General features: G+C 41.3%; 1 protein-coding gene across 1 annotated transcript; it reads left to right on the top strand.

Annotated features, from left to right (window-relative positions):
• Positions 1-323: 323 nt before the first annotated feature.
• ATAD1 (ATPase family AAA domain containing 1) lies at positions 324-18,465 on the top strand. The gene is made up of 10 exons (XM_049810197.1): positions 324-459; positions 2,816-2,991; positions 4,671-4,769; positions 5,047-5,167; positions 6,806-7,006; positions 8,158-8,264; positions 11,189-11,278; positions 13,390-13,440; positions 16,411-16,547; positions 17,096-18,465. The coding sequence occupies exons 2-10, from the start codon at positions 2,830-2,832 to the stop codon at positions 17,214-17,216; spliced, it is 1,089 nt and encodes a 362-aa protein (XP_049666154.1). The 5' UTR covers positions 324-459; positions 2,816-2,829; the 3' UTR covers positions 17,217-18,465.
• The last annotated feature ends 13 nt before the right edge of the window (positions 18,466-18,478 follow it).

Below are 18,478 nucleotides of genomic sequence, written 5' to 3'. Positions count from 1 at the left end.
AGCGACTTCACCGTTTTCATTACAAGCTGCAACGGGAAAACTATTGCATCGGTATCTTTTGGTAAACTGCTGATAAATCCTTCAATTTCGATGATTTTTCATTCCGGCCCAAAGCTGCCAAATCCTGCGTGTTCCACGACTGAGCTACCGGCCTCTGAGACGCCGCTGCTTCCGAGGGGGGACGGAGCGTGTTAATGAGGAGGCGGGTGCCGGGGCAGGGCCGGGTCCCGGGCCGGCGGGGAGCGGCGGCTCCTTCTCCAACGGGCTGAGGGCCGGGGCCGGGGCCGAGCCCGGAACCTTGGTGCGGGGCGGCGGGATCCGGCCGGAGCGGGGAAGCGCGGGACGCGCCGCCGCCGAGCCCGGGCCCGAGCTGCCGCCGCTTTCGCTTTCCTCCGCCTTATTCCTTCCTCCCCTCGCCCGCCGCCGGCCCGCTCGTCCGAGAGACCTTGCCCGAGGAGGGTGAGTAACCGTAACCCGGCGCGGAAGGCGAGCGCCGGCCCCGCTTGCCCCCCCCCCGTCCCCGTCCCCGCTGCGCCGGCACTCGGCCGGGCGGCGGGAAGGTCACGGGCGGCGGGTCCGGCCCGGCCCGGCCCGGCCCTCTGCGGGGCCGCCTTCGCCTCACCGCGCCGCCATGGCCGGCCTCCGGGCGGCCGCCGCGTCCTCGGCGGGGCCGGGGACCCGCGAGGCCTGCTCCTGCCTTCGCCGGGGCCCAGCGGGAGGCTCGGTGCCGGCACGGCTGCGGGCTCGGCGGGCCGGCCCTGCCCCTTCCACTGCCCCTTCCCTTCTGTCAGCTCCGGCCTCCCCGCCCCGGGCCGCGGCTGAGGCGGGCGGTCTCGGGGGCCCGGTCGGGAAGCGGCCCCGTCCTCTCGGCCGCTGCGCCGGTCGGGGCGGGGTGTGTGGGGACACGTAGAGCCGAGTCCTTGACCGGGAATCGTTTGGGCTTGCCCGAGGGCCCGGGGAAGGACGAGGGTTCCCCACCCGAGAGGGAACTTTCCCTCTAGCCGCGCTGTGGGAGCAGAAGGGGAGCCAGCACCGCTTCTCCTTTTGGTTTCTTTTTAATTGCTGGAAGCGTCGGGGTGCAGCCAGGCAGAGCTAAACCAAAACGCGCTGGTATAGCCCCACCGACCCGGAATTTGCTGTTCAGTTACCTGGCCTTCTTCTTGTCTCGGCCATCTGCCCAGAAAATTAACGCTAAGACCTGCGCGGGGGAAGCAGAACTTCGTGTAGAAAGATTGCGCTTAAAATTCTTCCCTGTTAAAGCTTCTTCTTACGTTTGGTATTCAGGGCAAGGGTTGCATAAGAAGTGGGGTCTTTTTCACTGGCTTTTTTGGAAGCTTTTTTCTTTTTTTCCTTGTTCGCTGAATATCTAGTGGGTGTGGTTCATGGTTGGACTTGATGATCTTGAAGGTCTTTTCCAACCTAAATGACTCTATGATATGTAGCCCTTTTTTTTTTTTTTTTTTTTTTTTCATAAAACAAGCTTCGGACAGCATGCAGAATTTTCTCGTGCTGTATTACTTGCTTAGATGCCTAAGCAGGCAAATTTTAGTTGATTTCCAAGCAGGTATGCACAGCAACAGCCTTGATTCTTAAATTTGAAACAGAGAACGGAGAGTTAAAAAATCCAAAACTGTTTCAGTGATCCACACTGGAATACAGCTGTGAGCCGTTGATTTCTTTTGGTAAATGTATCGCGGTACTTCTCCTAATTCCAGTCTGCCAAATCCTTGTAAACAGAATCTGTGGAATGGCATCGCCTTGAGTTGAATACGGGGTCGACAGAATGCGACGGCTAGCCAAGCGAGGGGGAATTCAAGGATATCTTGGCTGTAGGTAGTCCGGCTTTTCCCTGGCTGACAGCTCAGTTTGGAGACCAGCCAGGGAGCGTTGGAAGCTGCCAAAGGAATTGCCACTGATTTTGCCCTTGCAGCAGGAAAATCGGGCAGTGAACAAGGAGAGCTTTGGGGGTTCTCAAGTGGAAACCCCGCCAGTTGAGGAGAAAGTAGATTGGGGAAAGAGGACCCCGGTTTTATAAGTAAATTTTCAACGTTTTAGGAAGGGGTTTTTCCTCTCTGCAGCACACTTCCTTAACTTGAAGGTGCTGTACTTTCTGGGTTTGGCTCGTATAGCAGCCAGCCTTTTCCCTTGATAGCTGTGTGCCACATCCAGCACTTTCAGTTTTCCAGGCATATTAATAACTCGAAATATATTCTGCTAGGGGCAGGCTCCAGCTATTAACCTCATTTTTATTCAAATACAAGTCATTGAACGCTCCCTAATGTGGCAATTGGGTGCCTTTCCTTTAAACTTCCTCTTGGGGAAAAGAACTCCCTGTTTAAATAACGTAGTTAACTTTGTCTCCATGGCTTAGCATTCTTGGGTCAATAACAGTCACAAAACACCAGCCTTAACGGAAATGTAAACTTGGCACTGAAATAAAGTAATCTTTATTACTTTGGCTATTGTATAGCTGAAAGGAATGCAGATTTCTTGAGGGAACAGTGAAATCGGGACCTTCTTGCATGCAGTCAATCAAGAAGGAAGGCCTCAAGTTGTTGCTGCTGTTTTTTCTTTTTACTGAAACTGAAAATGAAACTGTCGTTATACTCGGTGCTGTGCTTTTTAATCTTATGTGCTTTTATGTGTTGGGGTTGTGCTATTGTTGAGATATTTCATTATAACTTCATGGTAAGCTTTATGCCTACAGTATGCATGGGAAATAGTTTTTATAAAATGGTGCTTAAATACAAGGTAGGTGTTTTTTCAGCTTTAATTTTCTTTCTTTCTGTTCCTCCCTGCACTTTTTTACACTTAGTGTTGAACGGCAAAATGGTCCATGCTGAAGCATTTTCACGTCCCCTGAGCCGGAATGAAGTGGTCGGATTAATTTTTCGTTTAACCATATTTGGTGCTGTAACATATTTTACCATTAAATGGATGGTTGATGCCATTGATCCGACCAGAAAGCAAAAAGTAGAAGCTCAGAAACAGGTAGGATTTTATTCATAAATATTTCTGTGAAATAGTGTCTGGTTCATTAGTGTTCATACGGAGAAGTCTGCTAATTGAAAACTGGACTCGAATAACCAACAAAAGAATCAACAAAAGCATGTGGAATAATCAAAAAACCTAGAATTGTTTTTTAGTAAATCTCAGGATCTAGGCTGTTAGTGTTTTCAGTGCTTACATTTTATAACAAGTTAAAATCTCTACCTTGAAGTGGTGGAAAAACTGTTGAATTGGAGCGTGATGTTGTCTCTAATTACCTGCAAGTATGTGGTCCCAGTGCCGTTTCTGCTTCTGACAACTTTGCTAAGCAGCAGTCACATTAAATAATGCTCTCTCTTCAGTCTCTTGGTTGCTTTTTCATACCTTGAGCAGAAGTAACGTAATTCTCTGCTGCTTTTTGGCAACTTAATGGCAGAGGCAGGGACTGTAGTTACTCATGACAAAGAGGAACACTGCTGTCCAGTTGCCTTTTTAAGAATAGCTTGCACTTTGTCCCTCTCCCTGTGTTCCCCTCCCCACCTCCAGTAGCAGTCAAAATGCCCTTGAAAGGGGAGAAGAAAAAGTGAAAAGCCTTATTGCTTGAGTTGAACTAGAATGATTCACGGGGGCTAATGCTCTGGGAAAAGAATTAGGTACCTTTCAGAACCAAGTGTTAAATGTTTCCTTTGGAGAGTATTGAAGGAAATGTTGCAACTTTTTTTTGTTTTCTGGCTGACGCAAATTTCACGGATTCAAACAGCAGTTTTGAGCAACCTAATTCTGTTTTGGGTGGGTTTTCTTTTTTAATGAAATCTTTAGTTAAAAAATTGGCTCCACTTTAAAAATCAGCTTTCACAATCTGTGCTAGTGCCAGCTATTATATAAGAGGTTGCAATATCCCAAAAGCATGTCAGACCTAACCGCAAGTTTGAGTATAAAGAGAAGCTGAATTGTGAAAGCGTGTTGACACAACAAATGACTTTTCCTTTTAAATTGGAAAAAAGAAAACATTGAATACATAGAAAAAATCGACTGACTTCTGTGAATTATCTCTTCTTTTTTTTTTTTTTTTCTTACAAATATATTAATCTCTGCTTGATACAGTGCTGTGGAGGTTGGGGGGGCGTGCTTTTTATAATAACACAATTATACCTCCCATTAAAGTCCATGTGTAATATTTGCAGGGTTGTGAGTTAAGATAATTAAGCATGTGAAAGAACTCTAGAGTTCTAGTTAATAACAAGTTTCGGGATTTTCATCTGAAAGTTTTTAAGTGTGACATACCTGTATTAGTTTAGAAAACTCCTGTAGACATTATTGAAATTATTTTGTGCAGAGGTTACCTGTGTGTCTGCAAACCTGTACTGAACAGCAAACTCCATGTTTTAATGTTTATTTTGCTTGCTTTTCAGGTCATAATGTATGACTTGTGGATTTGGGGGTGGGAGGACTGGTGTGACGCTTATTTGTTGGGAACTGAGACATATGACTTAGTTTCGTTCAAGTGACAACAAGTCATTAGGAAACAGCAGAACCTTCTACTTCAGAAAGATTTAACTTCTTTTCACATGTGACTTATGGAGCAGCTTTTCAGACTCCAAATAACAGTTCTTGAAAAACTAATTTTTGACTTAAGCATTCAATTTCTTTCTCTGATTTTCTTGGCATTTTATTTCCCCCAGGCTGAAAAACTAATGAAGCAAATTGGAGTGAAAAATGTCAAGCTTACTGAATACGAAATGAGTATTGCTGCACATCTCGTAGACCCACTTAGCATGCATGTAAGAAACTGTTTTCCACATTACTCCGATGAAAGCACTTCAGACATGGAAGATCTTGATTTTGGCTTTGGATTACATTATTTGTCATATATATGTATCTGTGGAAATACATAGAAAATATTTCTGTAATTTAAAACTAAAATTGCATCATTGAGAGCAGAGGATTTTTTAAATAATCTTTTTTATTTTTAAGGCCTTGCACTACTTTTAAGCTTGTGGATATTTTTTGTTGGCAGGGACTATGGTGATAATTTCTAATAACGTTTTTCCATATTAGGTAACCTGGAGTGATATTGCAGGCTTAGATGATGTTATTACAGATTTGAAAGATACTGTCATTTTGCCCATCAAGAAGAAATACTTGTTTGAGAATTCCAGGCTCTTACAGCCACCAAAAGGTAGGAAAGAAATGTTACACATTTATATGTGGGGAAAAAAAAAAAAAAAAAAAAAAGTTACCATTACCCAGAAAGGAAAGAGGAAGTGGGTTGCCAGTCCAAAGTGCAACCATTAGGACTGATGCCAGGGAAAACCCTCAGGTTTCTTATCTTCTCTTGCCGTGAAATCAAGTTCTAGCAAATAAGTTTCGTCTTAATAATGAAGCAATAATTGCTTTTCAGTTATTGATGTTGCATTTTAGTGCACTGATCCATGTAACCTGCATTTTTAACTGCCTACACTGCCAATTTTTTTTCTTTTTATACCCCATCTTGTCCTTTGGCAGAGGTGAGCTATAACTCTGCTGTACAGCTTTGTATGCAACCTTGGTTAATATTTCTACGGTGTCACAGAAACATAAGTCATAAACATGAGACGTCAATGTAAGCTAATCTTGCAGTCATCTCTCTGTTCTAGTCCTAGAAATTCCAGTGATTCAAAAAGACAGAGATCGCATTTTTATTCTGGAGATCTCTTGATTTTCTCTGGAGTCAAGTTGCACAGTGTTGAGGCAGTAAGGAAGCCGGTGGGTGACAAATTAACTTTCCAACAGTAAAGCAGAAGTTGGACTCTCTCTGCTGGAGTGCTTACAGCCGTATTTGCTGTATGTTACTGCAGACAAGCAGAATTTGAACCTAAAATGTTGAACAAAATGCCAAAGTTTATCTTTACTGCTCTGATCCCTGGAATATTATCTTCTGAAAGTTCTCTGAAAATTATTAATTACTGCCTGTATCTGTGACCATCTCCGTTTTGTGTCCTAAGTGATGGAAAATGAAGCACTTTTGTAACTGGTCTAGTTTTTCCAGGCTACTTTCTGTTTAAGTCACAAATTGAAACTGTCTGGAAAATTACTTTAATGTCATGATCTAATAAGCTGAAGGAAAAAATTATTTTTTATTTATCTTTTGAAAGTGGACTTTCCATATAGGGCAAGCTCCCCAGTTTTATTAGTGGCTTGCACCATGTGTTAATAGGAAGTCATTGCTTCAGAGTAGTTATGTTTGTGGTTGTCAGTGACATAAACAGAAAAAAAGATCCTAGTAATTCTCTGTGTTTCAGGCTTGTTTGACTTAATTTTTTTTCTTTAAATTGTTCTCTTTACAACTATGTTAGAAAAACACTACTGTGAATTCTTTCACTATGACAAGTTTAAAAATAATATGAAATGTCATATTTAATTGGGAGTAATTTGTTTAAAATGTTTGTGGGCTCCTTTTTTTTTTTTTCTCTACCCCCTCTGTGCTAAGTTTTATTAGCAAGGTTGAAACTGGCTATGAACAAGGCCTGTCATGCTTACAGGAAATAAAAAGGGTTTTAGTTTTATGTAACCTTTATAGTCACAGTAATAGAAGTAATCTTTCAGACAAATGTCTCCCTTCAATTTCACCATACCTGGTTTTAGATATTCTTAGCTTTAATTTTATAATAAGGATATCTAAAATAACTGTATTTGATTTGATGGAACACTGTGTAATTTCGTTTCTTATCTTTTAAAACTTGGATAAAATACATGCCTGGACACTATCAGGTCTGTCATACCAAAGCATGTTTTTCTGTACAGCGACCGGAGAGCATTAACACCATTACTTTTGCAGGAGTACTTCTCTATGGTCCTCCTGGTTGTGGCAAAACGCTGATTGCCAAAGCTACAGCAAAGGAAGCAGGTTGTCGATTTATCAATCTCCAGCCTTCAACACTGACGGACAAATGGTATGGAGAGTCTCAAAAACTGGCTGCTGCTGTCTTCTCCCTTGCTATAAAGCTCCAACCGTCCATCATTTTTATTGACGAAATAGGTAAAAATCTATCTTTTTTTGTAAGTAACTATAGCAGAGTGACATTAAACTGTAGGTTGAAGTTGATGGGTATATTGATCTACTGTCATCTTTTCTTTAAAAAGAGTGATAATGGAACAAGGTTTCGCCATATAAATAGTATTGTAAAGTAATGGTGGCAAACTAGGAAAACCAGTGTATTTCTTCCTCGTGTTAGTGGAGGAAATTACAAGTAGAACAAGTTGCTGCTCATTTTTGGTTGGGCTAAGGTGGTCCATGAGGAAAGCTTTTCTTCTGTCAAGGGAACTCCTTATTCAGGAAACCCATCACCAAATACACTTCAACGCTTCTGCTGTGAGGGTGCATAATGGAAAAGAAAATAGGGGTTTAGGAGAGCTCAGGAATAATAGTTTAATAAGGCTGAAGAAGTAGGAGGGGAGGTTCAGCTAGGAAGACAGCAAAGGTGCCAGTTGTTCCGTGCATTTGGACTTGTCACATTAGTGTTTAAGTCCCTGTGAACTTGAGCAGGTCAGTTTAAACTTGCTTGTTGTCTTGTAGCACTGGTGCCTCTTAGAGCGAGTTGTGTGTTTTGCAGAAACAGAGCTGACAAAGCTTTTGCTCTTTCCACAGTTTAGGTTTATGAATGGGCTACGTTCTCAAGATGCTTTTTATCCTTTTGTATGGGTGCAGAAAATGTGGTGTTTTTCTAGATGTTGGAGATTCTTTAGGCAACCACTAGCAGAGTTAGAGGTCTGCATAATGAAGTGTATAGCCTACTTCACGTTAGTCCTGCAGCTTGCTGTTCTCCTGTGCTTTGGTGTCTTCTAGCTTGCCAGACTCTGAATGCTTCCATCTCTGCATGAGAAATTAAGGTGAAAGTTACACTTTCAATGAATTCAGGAAAGTGAAAAATTGGAGCACAAGATTTGGGACAGTCTCATGTGATAGGTACATATTCATGTAACGTAATAGAAAAGACGTGCTTAAAAGTATGGTGAGATTCTGCTTTCCTATTCTTCATTGTAAGAAATACTTCTCATCTGTTGAAAATGTTTATTTAAAAAAGTATTTACAAGATAGAGAATAGCACAAGTCTGCACGTGAGGAATCAAACAGCATAGTTTCTATGGCAGGCTTGAAAGTAAACTGCTATACTGAATCCCTTAATACAGATTCCTTCTTACGAAGTCGATCGAGTTCAGACCATGAAGCTACAGCTATGATGAAAGCTCAGTTTATGAGTCTGTGGGATGGACTGGACACTGATTATAACTGCCAAGTAAGTACAAAGGATGACAAGAAAAGTAATGTGATTCTTCCCTCGGTTATTGTGCATTGAGCTATTTGGGAAGAGTAGCAGATTGCATGTAGTAATAATTGCCAATTGACTTTACCTGTCAGTGATTACCTGTATATTATGGGAATGGGATGAGTTATAATAATAGATCATTTTTCTTCTTGAGAAGACTGTTTTTGTAAGTATTTTGGTTTTAGCTAAGAGATGTTATTTTCAGAAGCGTCTTAAGTCTCAGTAATATAGCTGTATAGTTTGAGCTGCCAAAATTGGGACTTTTTAAACTGTTTTGAAAAACGTTTTGTCAGCAATGTTTTCTTCAGATGAAGTGAATCTCTGATTTCAGGAAAGGTATTGAAAGATCTGAGTATTCATCCCAGTTGCAGGTTGGTTGGCTTGTTTCCAGAAAAGCATTGGACTAGCATAAGACAAACACTAGACTCTGGAGTTAATCTGAAAGGGTAGAGAAGTTGATGCTATCAAGACAAATTCTGTTAAATGGAGCCATGCTTTCATCCCATTATTCCTGTAAGCTTCTGTCCCCCTCCCATAATCTCAACAGAAATATTGTGTTTTGGAGAGGGGGGAAAAAAAAAAAATACAAAAGCTGCTGGTGCTGTAAAAACAAACACACACAAATATTTATGAAATAAATGACGTGAATGTAGCATAGACAAAAGCCTGCTTGGTGTGTTTCTGAACTTTCACCTAGAGGAATCTTTTTAAGGCCTTTGAAAAGGATGGGTTTTTTCTTCAGTTTTAAAATTTTCAGCCTTTTTAATCTGTATTACAAGTTCCAATGCTCTGACCTCCATTAACTCTTTGTAAAATCTGCTTTTCCTCCTCTCTCAAGCTTGTGCTAAAGATTTTTTTTCAGTTGATATTTTTAAAAACCGATTAGAACACAGTGAATATACATACTTAGGAGCTTTAAAGCAGAATGTTTGCTTACCATTAATAAGAGGCCAATGGTATGAACACTTTAACTGGAAGCTAATGTGATCTTGCAAGCACACATTTCTCCTGGTGTTTGAATGTATTATCTTTTTTCCCAATATACTGACAACTTCTTGGAGCAAGTCAAATTGTTTATTCTCTACAGTAAGACAACACTCTTACCCATCTCTTGCGTTCAGCATGCAGTGCCTGAACACGTCACTCCTGTCCTTTTCTCGTACGCCTCTGCAGGGTAGGGGGCCACTGAAGTAAAATGCAATGCAAACAATTGGCTGGGGACACTGCAGGGGTTGATTCAGGTTTCTGGGGAGTTTTTCAGCAGGAGTGTTTTGTTTCAATACCATACTTTAGGCTCCTCCCTGAGATGTCATTGCAATTCAGGAAGTCTTCTTTAAGCAATGGTTTTGACATTTGCATTGTCTCAGTTTTTGACAGCCAGCTCTCTGGGCTCTTTCGTTAATTACAAATGTTTACTTGGGAGCTTTGCGTTGCTTGTCTGATTCTTGCCAAACAGATTTCCTTTGAATAAGGATTAAATTTGGCTTTTGTTACCGTAACAAAAATTCCAAATGCTAGGAGGAAATTGTAAGTAAGTGTTGTGATGAATGTTATTTGTTCCCGTGTTGACTGCACCTGAAAAGCATGTTCAGCTTTGGACTAAACCTGCCAAGGATACAGTCTTGAGTCTGGCAGGAACTTGGGGCACAGTGCCTGGAAAACAGAGCTGTGCTGCTTGAAGGGACAGTTTAAGTCTGGAAGCCCCATACAGCCGCATTTGTGCCCTGTGGGGGTCCCACATTCACAGAACCTGTAGACAGAGCCAGTTTTAGGAAGGCTTCTCTGCTCCAGGGACACAGAGGGGCAACGCTTTGGGTCCAGCGTTGGGCCTTGATGCAGATCCTGGGCAAGTACAGCATGGGTACGGTGATGCCTCTTTGCAAGAGGCAGCTCAGCCAAACATTAGCTTGTGTTTGGCACGCAGGCAAAGCGTTTGCATGCGTAATGCTTTCTAGAAAGTGAAGACTGCCCCGAGCCCTGGCGAAAAATGCACCTTTTGGCTTTTTCCGGGAGTAGCAATTTGCCACCGTGTAATTAAGCCTCTAGGTGGCAGGGTGACTCTGCTCCGGGACGTGCAACCCAGCCTGGCCAGGGGCTGCTGCAGACCAGTGACCCCAGCCAAAAGACCAGAAGCACGTCAGGAAACCATATTGATATGAGATTAATTTCCCTGACATTTTTCCACTTTCGTGACTGGGTATTTGCAATGTACATAACTTAAAATAACAAATGAGAAAACAAGACTGATGTGAATGGGAAGTAAATTTGTTCTTAAACTAATAACTGGAATGCAGTCAAATGAGGTAAATACTCTCCTTGTATTGAACTTGGCTTGTACACATCTAATGCGCTGCTGTTACAGTATACCAGTGCATATAGGTTCTTACTGACTTTTAATACTTTTTTTTAATGCTTAAAAAAAAGCAGCAACATTTTAGTGCATGCAAAAGCTGCCAGTTTGGTTGTCCTGGTGAACTGATTGCCTTTCTTTACTCAACGCGGCACAGAACTGCCACATTTCTTAATACCTTAACAAAACGTCTCCTTTCAAGTTCCTTCCAGACCCCCAGGAACTAAAGAGACATCGCCAGGACTTGTAAGCAGAAGTTTTGGGTTACTGCTTAGAGTTTTTACTTTCAAATTGGGCTCAGAAGGCTTCAGACTAATGTAAAAATCTCCACCCAGCTGGTAATCTGTGGCACCAGTGCTCTCTTAAGCTGCCTGTTTAAATCCAGTTGCTGAAATGGGTACCAAGAAACCTTATGTAACTTCTTTAAATGTCGATGTTCTTGATAAGTGTGGAAGAATCACATGTTTGGTTTTGAAACTCCAATATGGCGATGTTTTCAAAAGCTGGTTTCAGGCTGACTAGTTTTTTCTGTTGGTGTATACAGGTAATAGTGATGGGAGCCACCAACCGTCCTCAGGATCTTGACTCTGCAATCATGAGAAGAATGCCAACCCGGTTTCACATCAACCAACCTGTAAGTCGCACCAGGTTTGCCTGAACAGTGTGCCTAGTGGCTGAGCTGCAGGCAGGTGCCTTATCAGCCAGGAAATGTACGTTTCAGGGTTTGGGGGGTTTTTTTTGTTTGGTTTTTTTTTTTTTTTCCAAAGAAATACTGTATTATTTTGATTTGGGTTTAGTTTTTTAGAAGCACATATAGAACTTTGCTTTTTAAGGCGAAGTTGCTCGCAGAAATCTTGATTCTTTGGGTCTTTTATCTGAAACAACTCCATGTGCTCTGAGAGCTTCCCACCCATTTTCTTCATCTGTAAGAGTGGAGTGGCTTAGACACTATGCACTGGAAAGAGCTTAGTTTTAACTTGAAAACAATCACAAAAAGCACAGAAGCAACTGCACACACTTGCCTGTGGGGAGAGTGGCACACAGGTCAGATGGTATCAAGAAGCAGATCTCAATACATAGTATTTTGTTTTCAAGGAGAGAAGAGGGAATGAGATCTGCATACCAAAGCCTACATTCTTCTCAAGCCTTTCCACAATCAGGCGCTGCAAGCAATCTGGAAAACTGTTTTTATTCCACTTAAGATTTATGCCAAACATGCAGAGTTTGGTCTTTATCAGTTATGCTAGCCATCACAAAGTTACCCTTCCTATACATTTTGCTATTGCCATCTTTTTCAAGGCATTTTAGTCATGTCTGAACACTTAGTGATATCACAAGACATTTTTGTATCAATATTATAAAGAGTTCAGTTGTGGTTGTCAGTATTCCCTTCTGGCTACAGAAATACCCTTCATTATTCATTTTTTGCAGAAACTTAAAGACAGAACTGGAGGAGTAAAACTCCTATTATTGTGCAAGAGAGTAGTTATGTTCCCAGACCCATCGTGTTTGAACTGGCTTTCACTCCTTGTGGGCGGATACTTTTTGAAACAAAGCATTTACAACCTAGTAACTGCTTTTCTGCAATGCCTGCTCATAGGGTTTCATACACCTTACTCAAGTTTTCCTTGAATTAGTAAGGGGCAAGGGTGTGTATTTTAGTACTTTATCATGTCTTTCTATCAAGAATTGTTGTTAGAAGGGTGAATTATCCGCAGGTAACAGTGCCTCAGGATATTACAGGGGTTGGCTCCCTCTCCCAGGATCAGAATTACAACAGGAGGTGTTGTTTAGGGCACAGACACATAATTTTCCTTATCCTGCTACAGCCATATCATCAACTTACTGCTTGTCTCTTGTTCTTGTCTGCGGTACTTTGCAATACAACCAAGATTGGCTACAACTCTTTTATTGAGGGCCAAGATAATTTTTGTGTGTTGTGGGTTGGAAGTGTGCACAGGTAGTATCACTGTCGAGTAGCTAAAACCTTGCAGATTTTATAACTAAGTTTGAGATTAAGGTGCCCAAAATTACTCGTAGGAAATTATCTGCAAGGCAGGGGGAAGTGGAAGAAGTATTTTTTGAGACAGAGTATGAACTGTTCAGAGTATCTATGGGGTAGCTTTTTCCCTTTTTAACAATGAAAGTGAATTTAGGACAAATTTGGTTCTGGGAGACACAAAAAAGTCTCTGCTGCCTTTGTTTTACCATGCTATTAAGGATATGCTCACTACTTAACTGTTACTTTCAGTAACCTTATCACAGTATGTTATATTGCTTAACATCTCCCAAGCGTCATCTGTAGAATTAAATTTTTTTTTCTTTTTTTTTTAAAGCAGAACAGTTTATCCTCTTCATCTGATTTAGCAAAGTGTTGAAAGCATCCCTTAGATCTAGAGAGTCTGCCCTCCGTTAAAGATGGTGGGAAATCTTTGGAGACAGCTGCTTTCACTTAGGGCAAAGTAAGACTAAATGTCAGTGCATTTTCCCTTTCCTTGTAGTTAGTGTAAATGTATATGCTCAAATGTTTAGTTTCATGTGCTCCTGTAGTCAGAGTACCCTAGATCTCATTTTGCTGAGTGATTTGCCATCAGATAGGTTTCCTTAGCACGTATCACACCTCATGTTTGAGGGATCAGCTTGTGTCACTGAATTGTGACTGAAAGCCCACACTGTGCAAAATTGAGATAGGTGTTACATATGTTTATTTTTGTACTCTAGTAACTTTAAACTCTTTTGTTTAAGGCTCTGAAACAACGAGAAGCAATCCTGAAGCTAATTTTGAAAAATGAAAATGTAAGTAGACTTCTTTTAATGGTTAATTTGCTCTATTACTGTTGTCATGAGTGCAAGCTCTGGAGTTGTAGAAAACATGTTTTATAATTGACTGTCTTGGAGTAAGGTAGAGATTATCTACCAGGGTGTTTCTGATTATAACTTAGGAATCTTTTGTGCTTTTAGGTGTGGCATTAAATTAAAGCAGTGGAGTTGCTTACTGCTTTAAGCATGAGCCTCAGTCAGGGTAGCAGTCTTGGCTTTTGTGGTGAATCACCACCTCTGAGCAAAATTACTTAATTTCTTTGTCTCCATTTTCTTGTTATATAACAAGATAATATATTTATCTCTAAAGAAGCTGAAGGTGAATCATATTTGGAAGTCACTTTGATCAGTGAAAAAAATTTCAAGACATCATGAAGCAGGGAGAAGAGATACTGATTATTTTTTTTAACTCTGTACAGTCTGTTGGCTCAAGCCAAGAAAGGAGGAATGACATTTTTTGACAGTGCTGCTTTTTGCACTTTGATCCCTATTTCGTATTTCCTTTAGAGGAAAGCTACTATAGATGTTGTTCCTAATATTGTATGGTGTTTGTGCCACCGTCTGCATTCCAAGATGAGGGGAAGGAGTAGCTGTGAGCACATCTGGTACCATGTCTGTTAGCAGGATATGGGACCTGTGTTATCAGAGGTTCCTGCCAAATGTAGTCTGCAGCACTAATTTGTCTTGAAGTTAATATTGCAAAGTGTCTCTTGATTGAGGTCTATTCTAATAAATATCATTTGTTAGTAAAACCAGCTTACATTTTTTTAAGAGGCCTAAAAATCACAGCTCATCGCTGCAAATGGCTGAGATATTGGGGAGGATACTTTGCAAATGGTCATTTTGGATTGTTTATATAGGATTAGGATATAGGTTGGCTTTTTTGCAAAGTACTAGACGTAGGTATGAAAACAGAATTGATATGAAATGCCAAAGGAGCTGTGGAGGAAGAGCTGACCTATTTGCAGAAAATCTCAAACTAAAACATCTCTTGCGAGTAGTGATTTCAGACTTTCAGATTTCTTTTCAAGAGCTGTTAGGGAGATGTGCCAAATACTAGACCTTTATCCAGGCTCCCTGAATATCTGCAGCCACCCAGCCCTTACATGCAAGTGGACTCTGTCTCCTTTGCCTTGGCACCTGGGCCTGGGAGTTGCAGCACCTTGGCCTTAAGGCCTTCAGCAGAAACATAAATTGGCTCCTGATTATGGACCTGAAAGAACACAAGGTATATCAAGCATCTGGCAGTGAATCACAGCCACATAAATAACATTTTTCGGGGGGTGTGGGGTGGTGGGAAATCAGCCTGTATTGGTTATCCTGTAGGAGGAGGAACTGGATCTCTCAAGCTCAGCTTATTTCCAGCCAGGGAGACAAACTTCCTCGCAGTCCTTCATATGACAGGTGTAGTCATGCCCTCTGTTTTCCCTGCCTGGCTTAAAATCTTATTTCTCACTTGAAGGGAAATCCTTGTTAATGCCTGCTATACAACATGCTCATTTTCTGTTTGTTCAGCTATGCTGCTCCATTCAATTCTTGATGGCCTTCAGCCCCACATTGACCAAACACATCGCAGATCCACAGCTGCCTGCTACTGGCTTTCGTATTTCTGTGTAGGATGATGCTTTAAAGCAAAGCACTTCGAGACAGCCAGGCTGTAGTGTCTGTAGAAGGCACTTTGGTGTAAGTCAGCAGCTACTTTTGCCTTAATTTCTGTGCCTGGGGAGCCAGATGGCTCGCTCCAGACCCAAACCAGAGCATTGCATGCTGAGTCATAGGTCAGGGAGCTGGGGTTCAAGTACAAGCTCAAGAGACAAGCCAAGAGGACAGTATCACTCGTCCTTCAAGAAAAGTGGGAGGGATGGCGGGAATTGGAAGGGTGCTCAGTGGATGTCAGTGCATTCTTGGGTTATCCTGGGGAGTGCACGGGTTGAAGGGGTAGCGGGAAGCAGCAAAGATTACACTTGGGGCTTTCCCTTCATCACCACGGAACAGTTTCCCTCTTAGAAGAAGTCATCCCATAATTCCAGCCTTTTACTAGACTAGTTTGGCCTTAACTTGTTGAAAAGGAAATACTGATGCATTGGAAAATATGCTGAAAGGGGCTATTATCAGAGATTCTGTAAACAGACGGAAAAAACGTGGGGTCTCGGCCGGAAAGAGTTCAGTCTGATCCAGTGCACGGAGTTAGACATTTTATTTTGCTTCCAAGTTCCCCATTTTGTGGTTGTATAAAGTAGGAGCAGTTGTTCAGTAACTCCACAGACAACTGAGGTGCTGCGATAGTGAATGACTTCTTTTCAACTTGTTATTCTGCACTGAAAGGTGGCAACAACAAAACATAAATGTGACAGGAACTTTTTCCAGCCTTGCTGTGTTACTGGTCAAAAGATACGTTCATGAAAACAAAATGCACTCTTTCAAATAATGTCAAAAAAGGGCTGTGGCTGTGAAAGGAGACCCACTGGGCAGTGTTCATTGTCTATAGATAAGATAGCACGTAGGGTCTGATCGAGCCTTTTACCAAAAAACGCAAGTGTTCTTGCAGGAAACCTGTTTGGGCATTTGGGAAAACTGGTCATTATTTCTGTGATCCAGTTTTTGCCATCCAATAGGCTTCCAAAATGGTGCAGGACCTTCATCAGTAACAGAATATACCAATATGATGGTGCGCTTTCGGTTGCCTGTTCTTTTTTCTTAATCAGCTACAGAGTTTTATGAGTTTTATTTAATTAAATGAACTACTTGGAGGGTTCAGAGTGTAAGTTAATAATTTTCTTTTAGTTGTCAAAAAAAGTCAAGGCTGAAAAAGATCTTCTTAGGGCAGGTAAAAATCTTGGAGGTAACTGGTTCTTGTCCTTGGTGAACAAAGTAAATAACTTCCGAGTTTTCATGCTCTTTTTTTTTTTTTTTTTTTTTTTTTTTTTTTTTTTTTTTTTTGGACAGGTGGACAGGCATGTAGACCTCCTAGAAGTTGCTAAAGAGACCGATGGCTTCTCGGGCAGTGATCTGAAAGAAATGTGCCGGGATGCAGCACTCCTCTGTGTCAGGGAATATGTTAATTCTGCCTGTGAAGAAGAGACGTATGTGTCTTTATTCTGTCTGTTACGATAGCTGAACAGCAACAGTGAATGCTCCTGGTGCTACACACTCTCCCAATTATTAGTTTGAATTTTCTGATTTGAATTGCGAATTTATAGAGGTTTAAAAAACCTTGCTGTGATTAACAGAAAGCAGGAGGTTCTCTTTTTCTTGACAAGTTGCCACTATACAACAAAAAACCCTGAACAAGTAAGTTACCTTTATTCATTTTGACTATGAAAATAAGACTATTTGTTCCAAAGTGTCAAGCTTGAGGTGGCCTGTGCCAGCAAGTGGTATTACTGCGCTGTATTTACCAGGCTTACATGCTGGTAACGCTCTTGCATGTACGTAACTCCACTTGCTGTTATGTTCCTCTGACGATGTCCCATACTTGCTGGTAATATGTGCACAGACAGGCGCGTGTTTCCAGTGTAATGCTGGATCCATGTCAGAGCTGCTATTGTCAGTGATTGCTTCTTGTTCTTTGAATAGCTGTTACGCAGCACCTGAATCATTATCTTGCTTTTTTTCTTTCTCTCTTTTAAAGCCATGACGAAGATGAAATTCGGCCTGTGCAGCAACAGGATCTCCACAGGGCGATTGAGAAGATGAGAAAATCAAAGGATGCCACACTGCAGAATGTTTTGATGCATGTTAGTTTAGATTAAGACAAAAGAGTGTGTTTGCAGTTTCTGATGTGATTTAGTTTGACTTCTGTAATCAGTTAGCAAAAACAATGTCAGGGGGTGGGAGCGGGGATGTTCCTCGAATAAGGGAGTTCTGTTTCTGGAATTGTTTTTATACAACAAATTCTAAGTTATTGAAATTCCGTCATGCGCGACTAGAAGTGTAACAATAGATCATGAAGTGGAACAATTATAGCCCAGACCAAGAGCAACTGCCTGTGTTTTGTCCCATACTCGATACACTGTGTAGCCTTAAAGCAGGTTCTGACATGGTGCGTGGGTTCAGCAGGTCACCGGTGTGGAGGGGAGACGATCCATTACCAGTTTGTGTATATATGTACGAGCGTGTGTGTATGTATTAAATGTATATATCCACACCTTTTTTTTATATATATAGACATAATCTGTAGATAACTTGAGTATGGAAAATCTTTTCTACTTACTGAATCAAACCAAATCGGAAGATGTATAGATTAAAGATTCGTCGATACTCAATTCACACTTACTTCTTCCTTTTAGCAGCAAATACGAAGATAGAAATTCTGCTTCTAGAATAACTTTCAGGCAAAATTTGAAACGTTACTGACTTTTCTTTCACATGACCACTTGAAATCTGGTGCCATTTAGTAAAGATAGTAAACTGCTGTAAAAATGTTTGAATACTTTTCATTTTGTATGGATTCTGCTTTTTGAGGCTTTTTAAACAAACGCTGGTTTTATTTTTATTTTTCCCTTGATGTGAGTAATTAGAGTAGAATCTTAACTGGTCTTTCATAAAGCCCCACATATTATAAGCTCTCTGAAATTGTGGCTTTCTGATCTATTATGCATTGTAACGAGGGCTTGCTGCTATTTAACCTCCTCTGAAGACCCACTTCTGCACCGTGGCATCGTACCATGAAGTGTCTTGCGCATAGCTCTGAGGCGGGGGGTGAGGGGGGTCGTTTTGTGATGTTTTGCTCTGTCACGTGCTCTGATCTGCGAAATTGAAGAGAAGAGAATGGGTTTTAGGTTTATAAATGTGACTTGGTAATGTTCTGCTGTACTTGCTGGTAACAGTTTTAGTAAATTCATGTTATGTGGTGATAAAGGCAAAGGGTTAAAAAAATGTAAGTGGCAACTGTTTTGGTAAAGTTATTGTCAGTAGGTTTTCGAGAACTTGATTTTTCTTCTTACAATACTACAAATTGTGCGCTAATTAAACACAAATACATAATCGGAATTGTTCAAACCCCTGGGGTGGT

This window comes from Accipiter gentilis, chromosome 9 (genome assembly GCF_929443795.1).
Source record: "Accipiter gentilis chromosome 9, bAccGen1.1, whole genome shotgun sequence".
Lineage (NCBI taxonomy): Eukaryota > Metazoa > Chordata > Aves > Accipitriformes > Accipitridae > Astur > Astur gentilis.
Note: the sequence above shows the minus strand (reverse complement) of the source record. Positions and strands in the feature narration are given on the sequence as shown.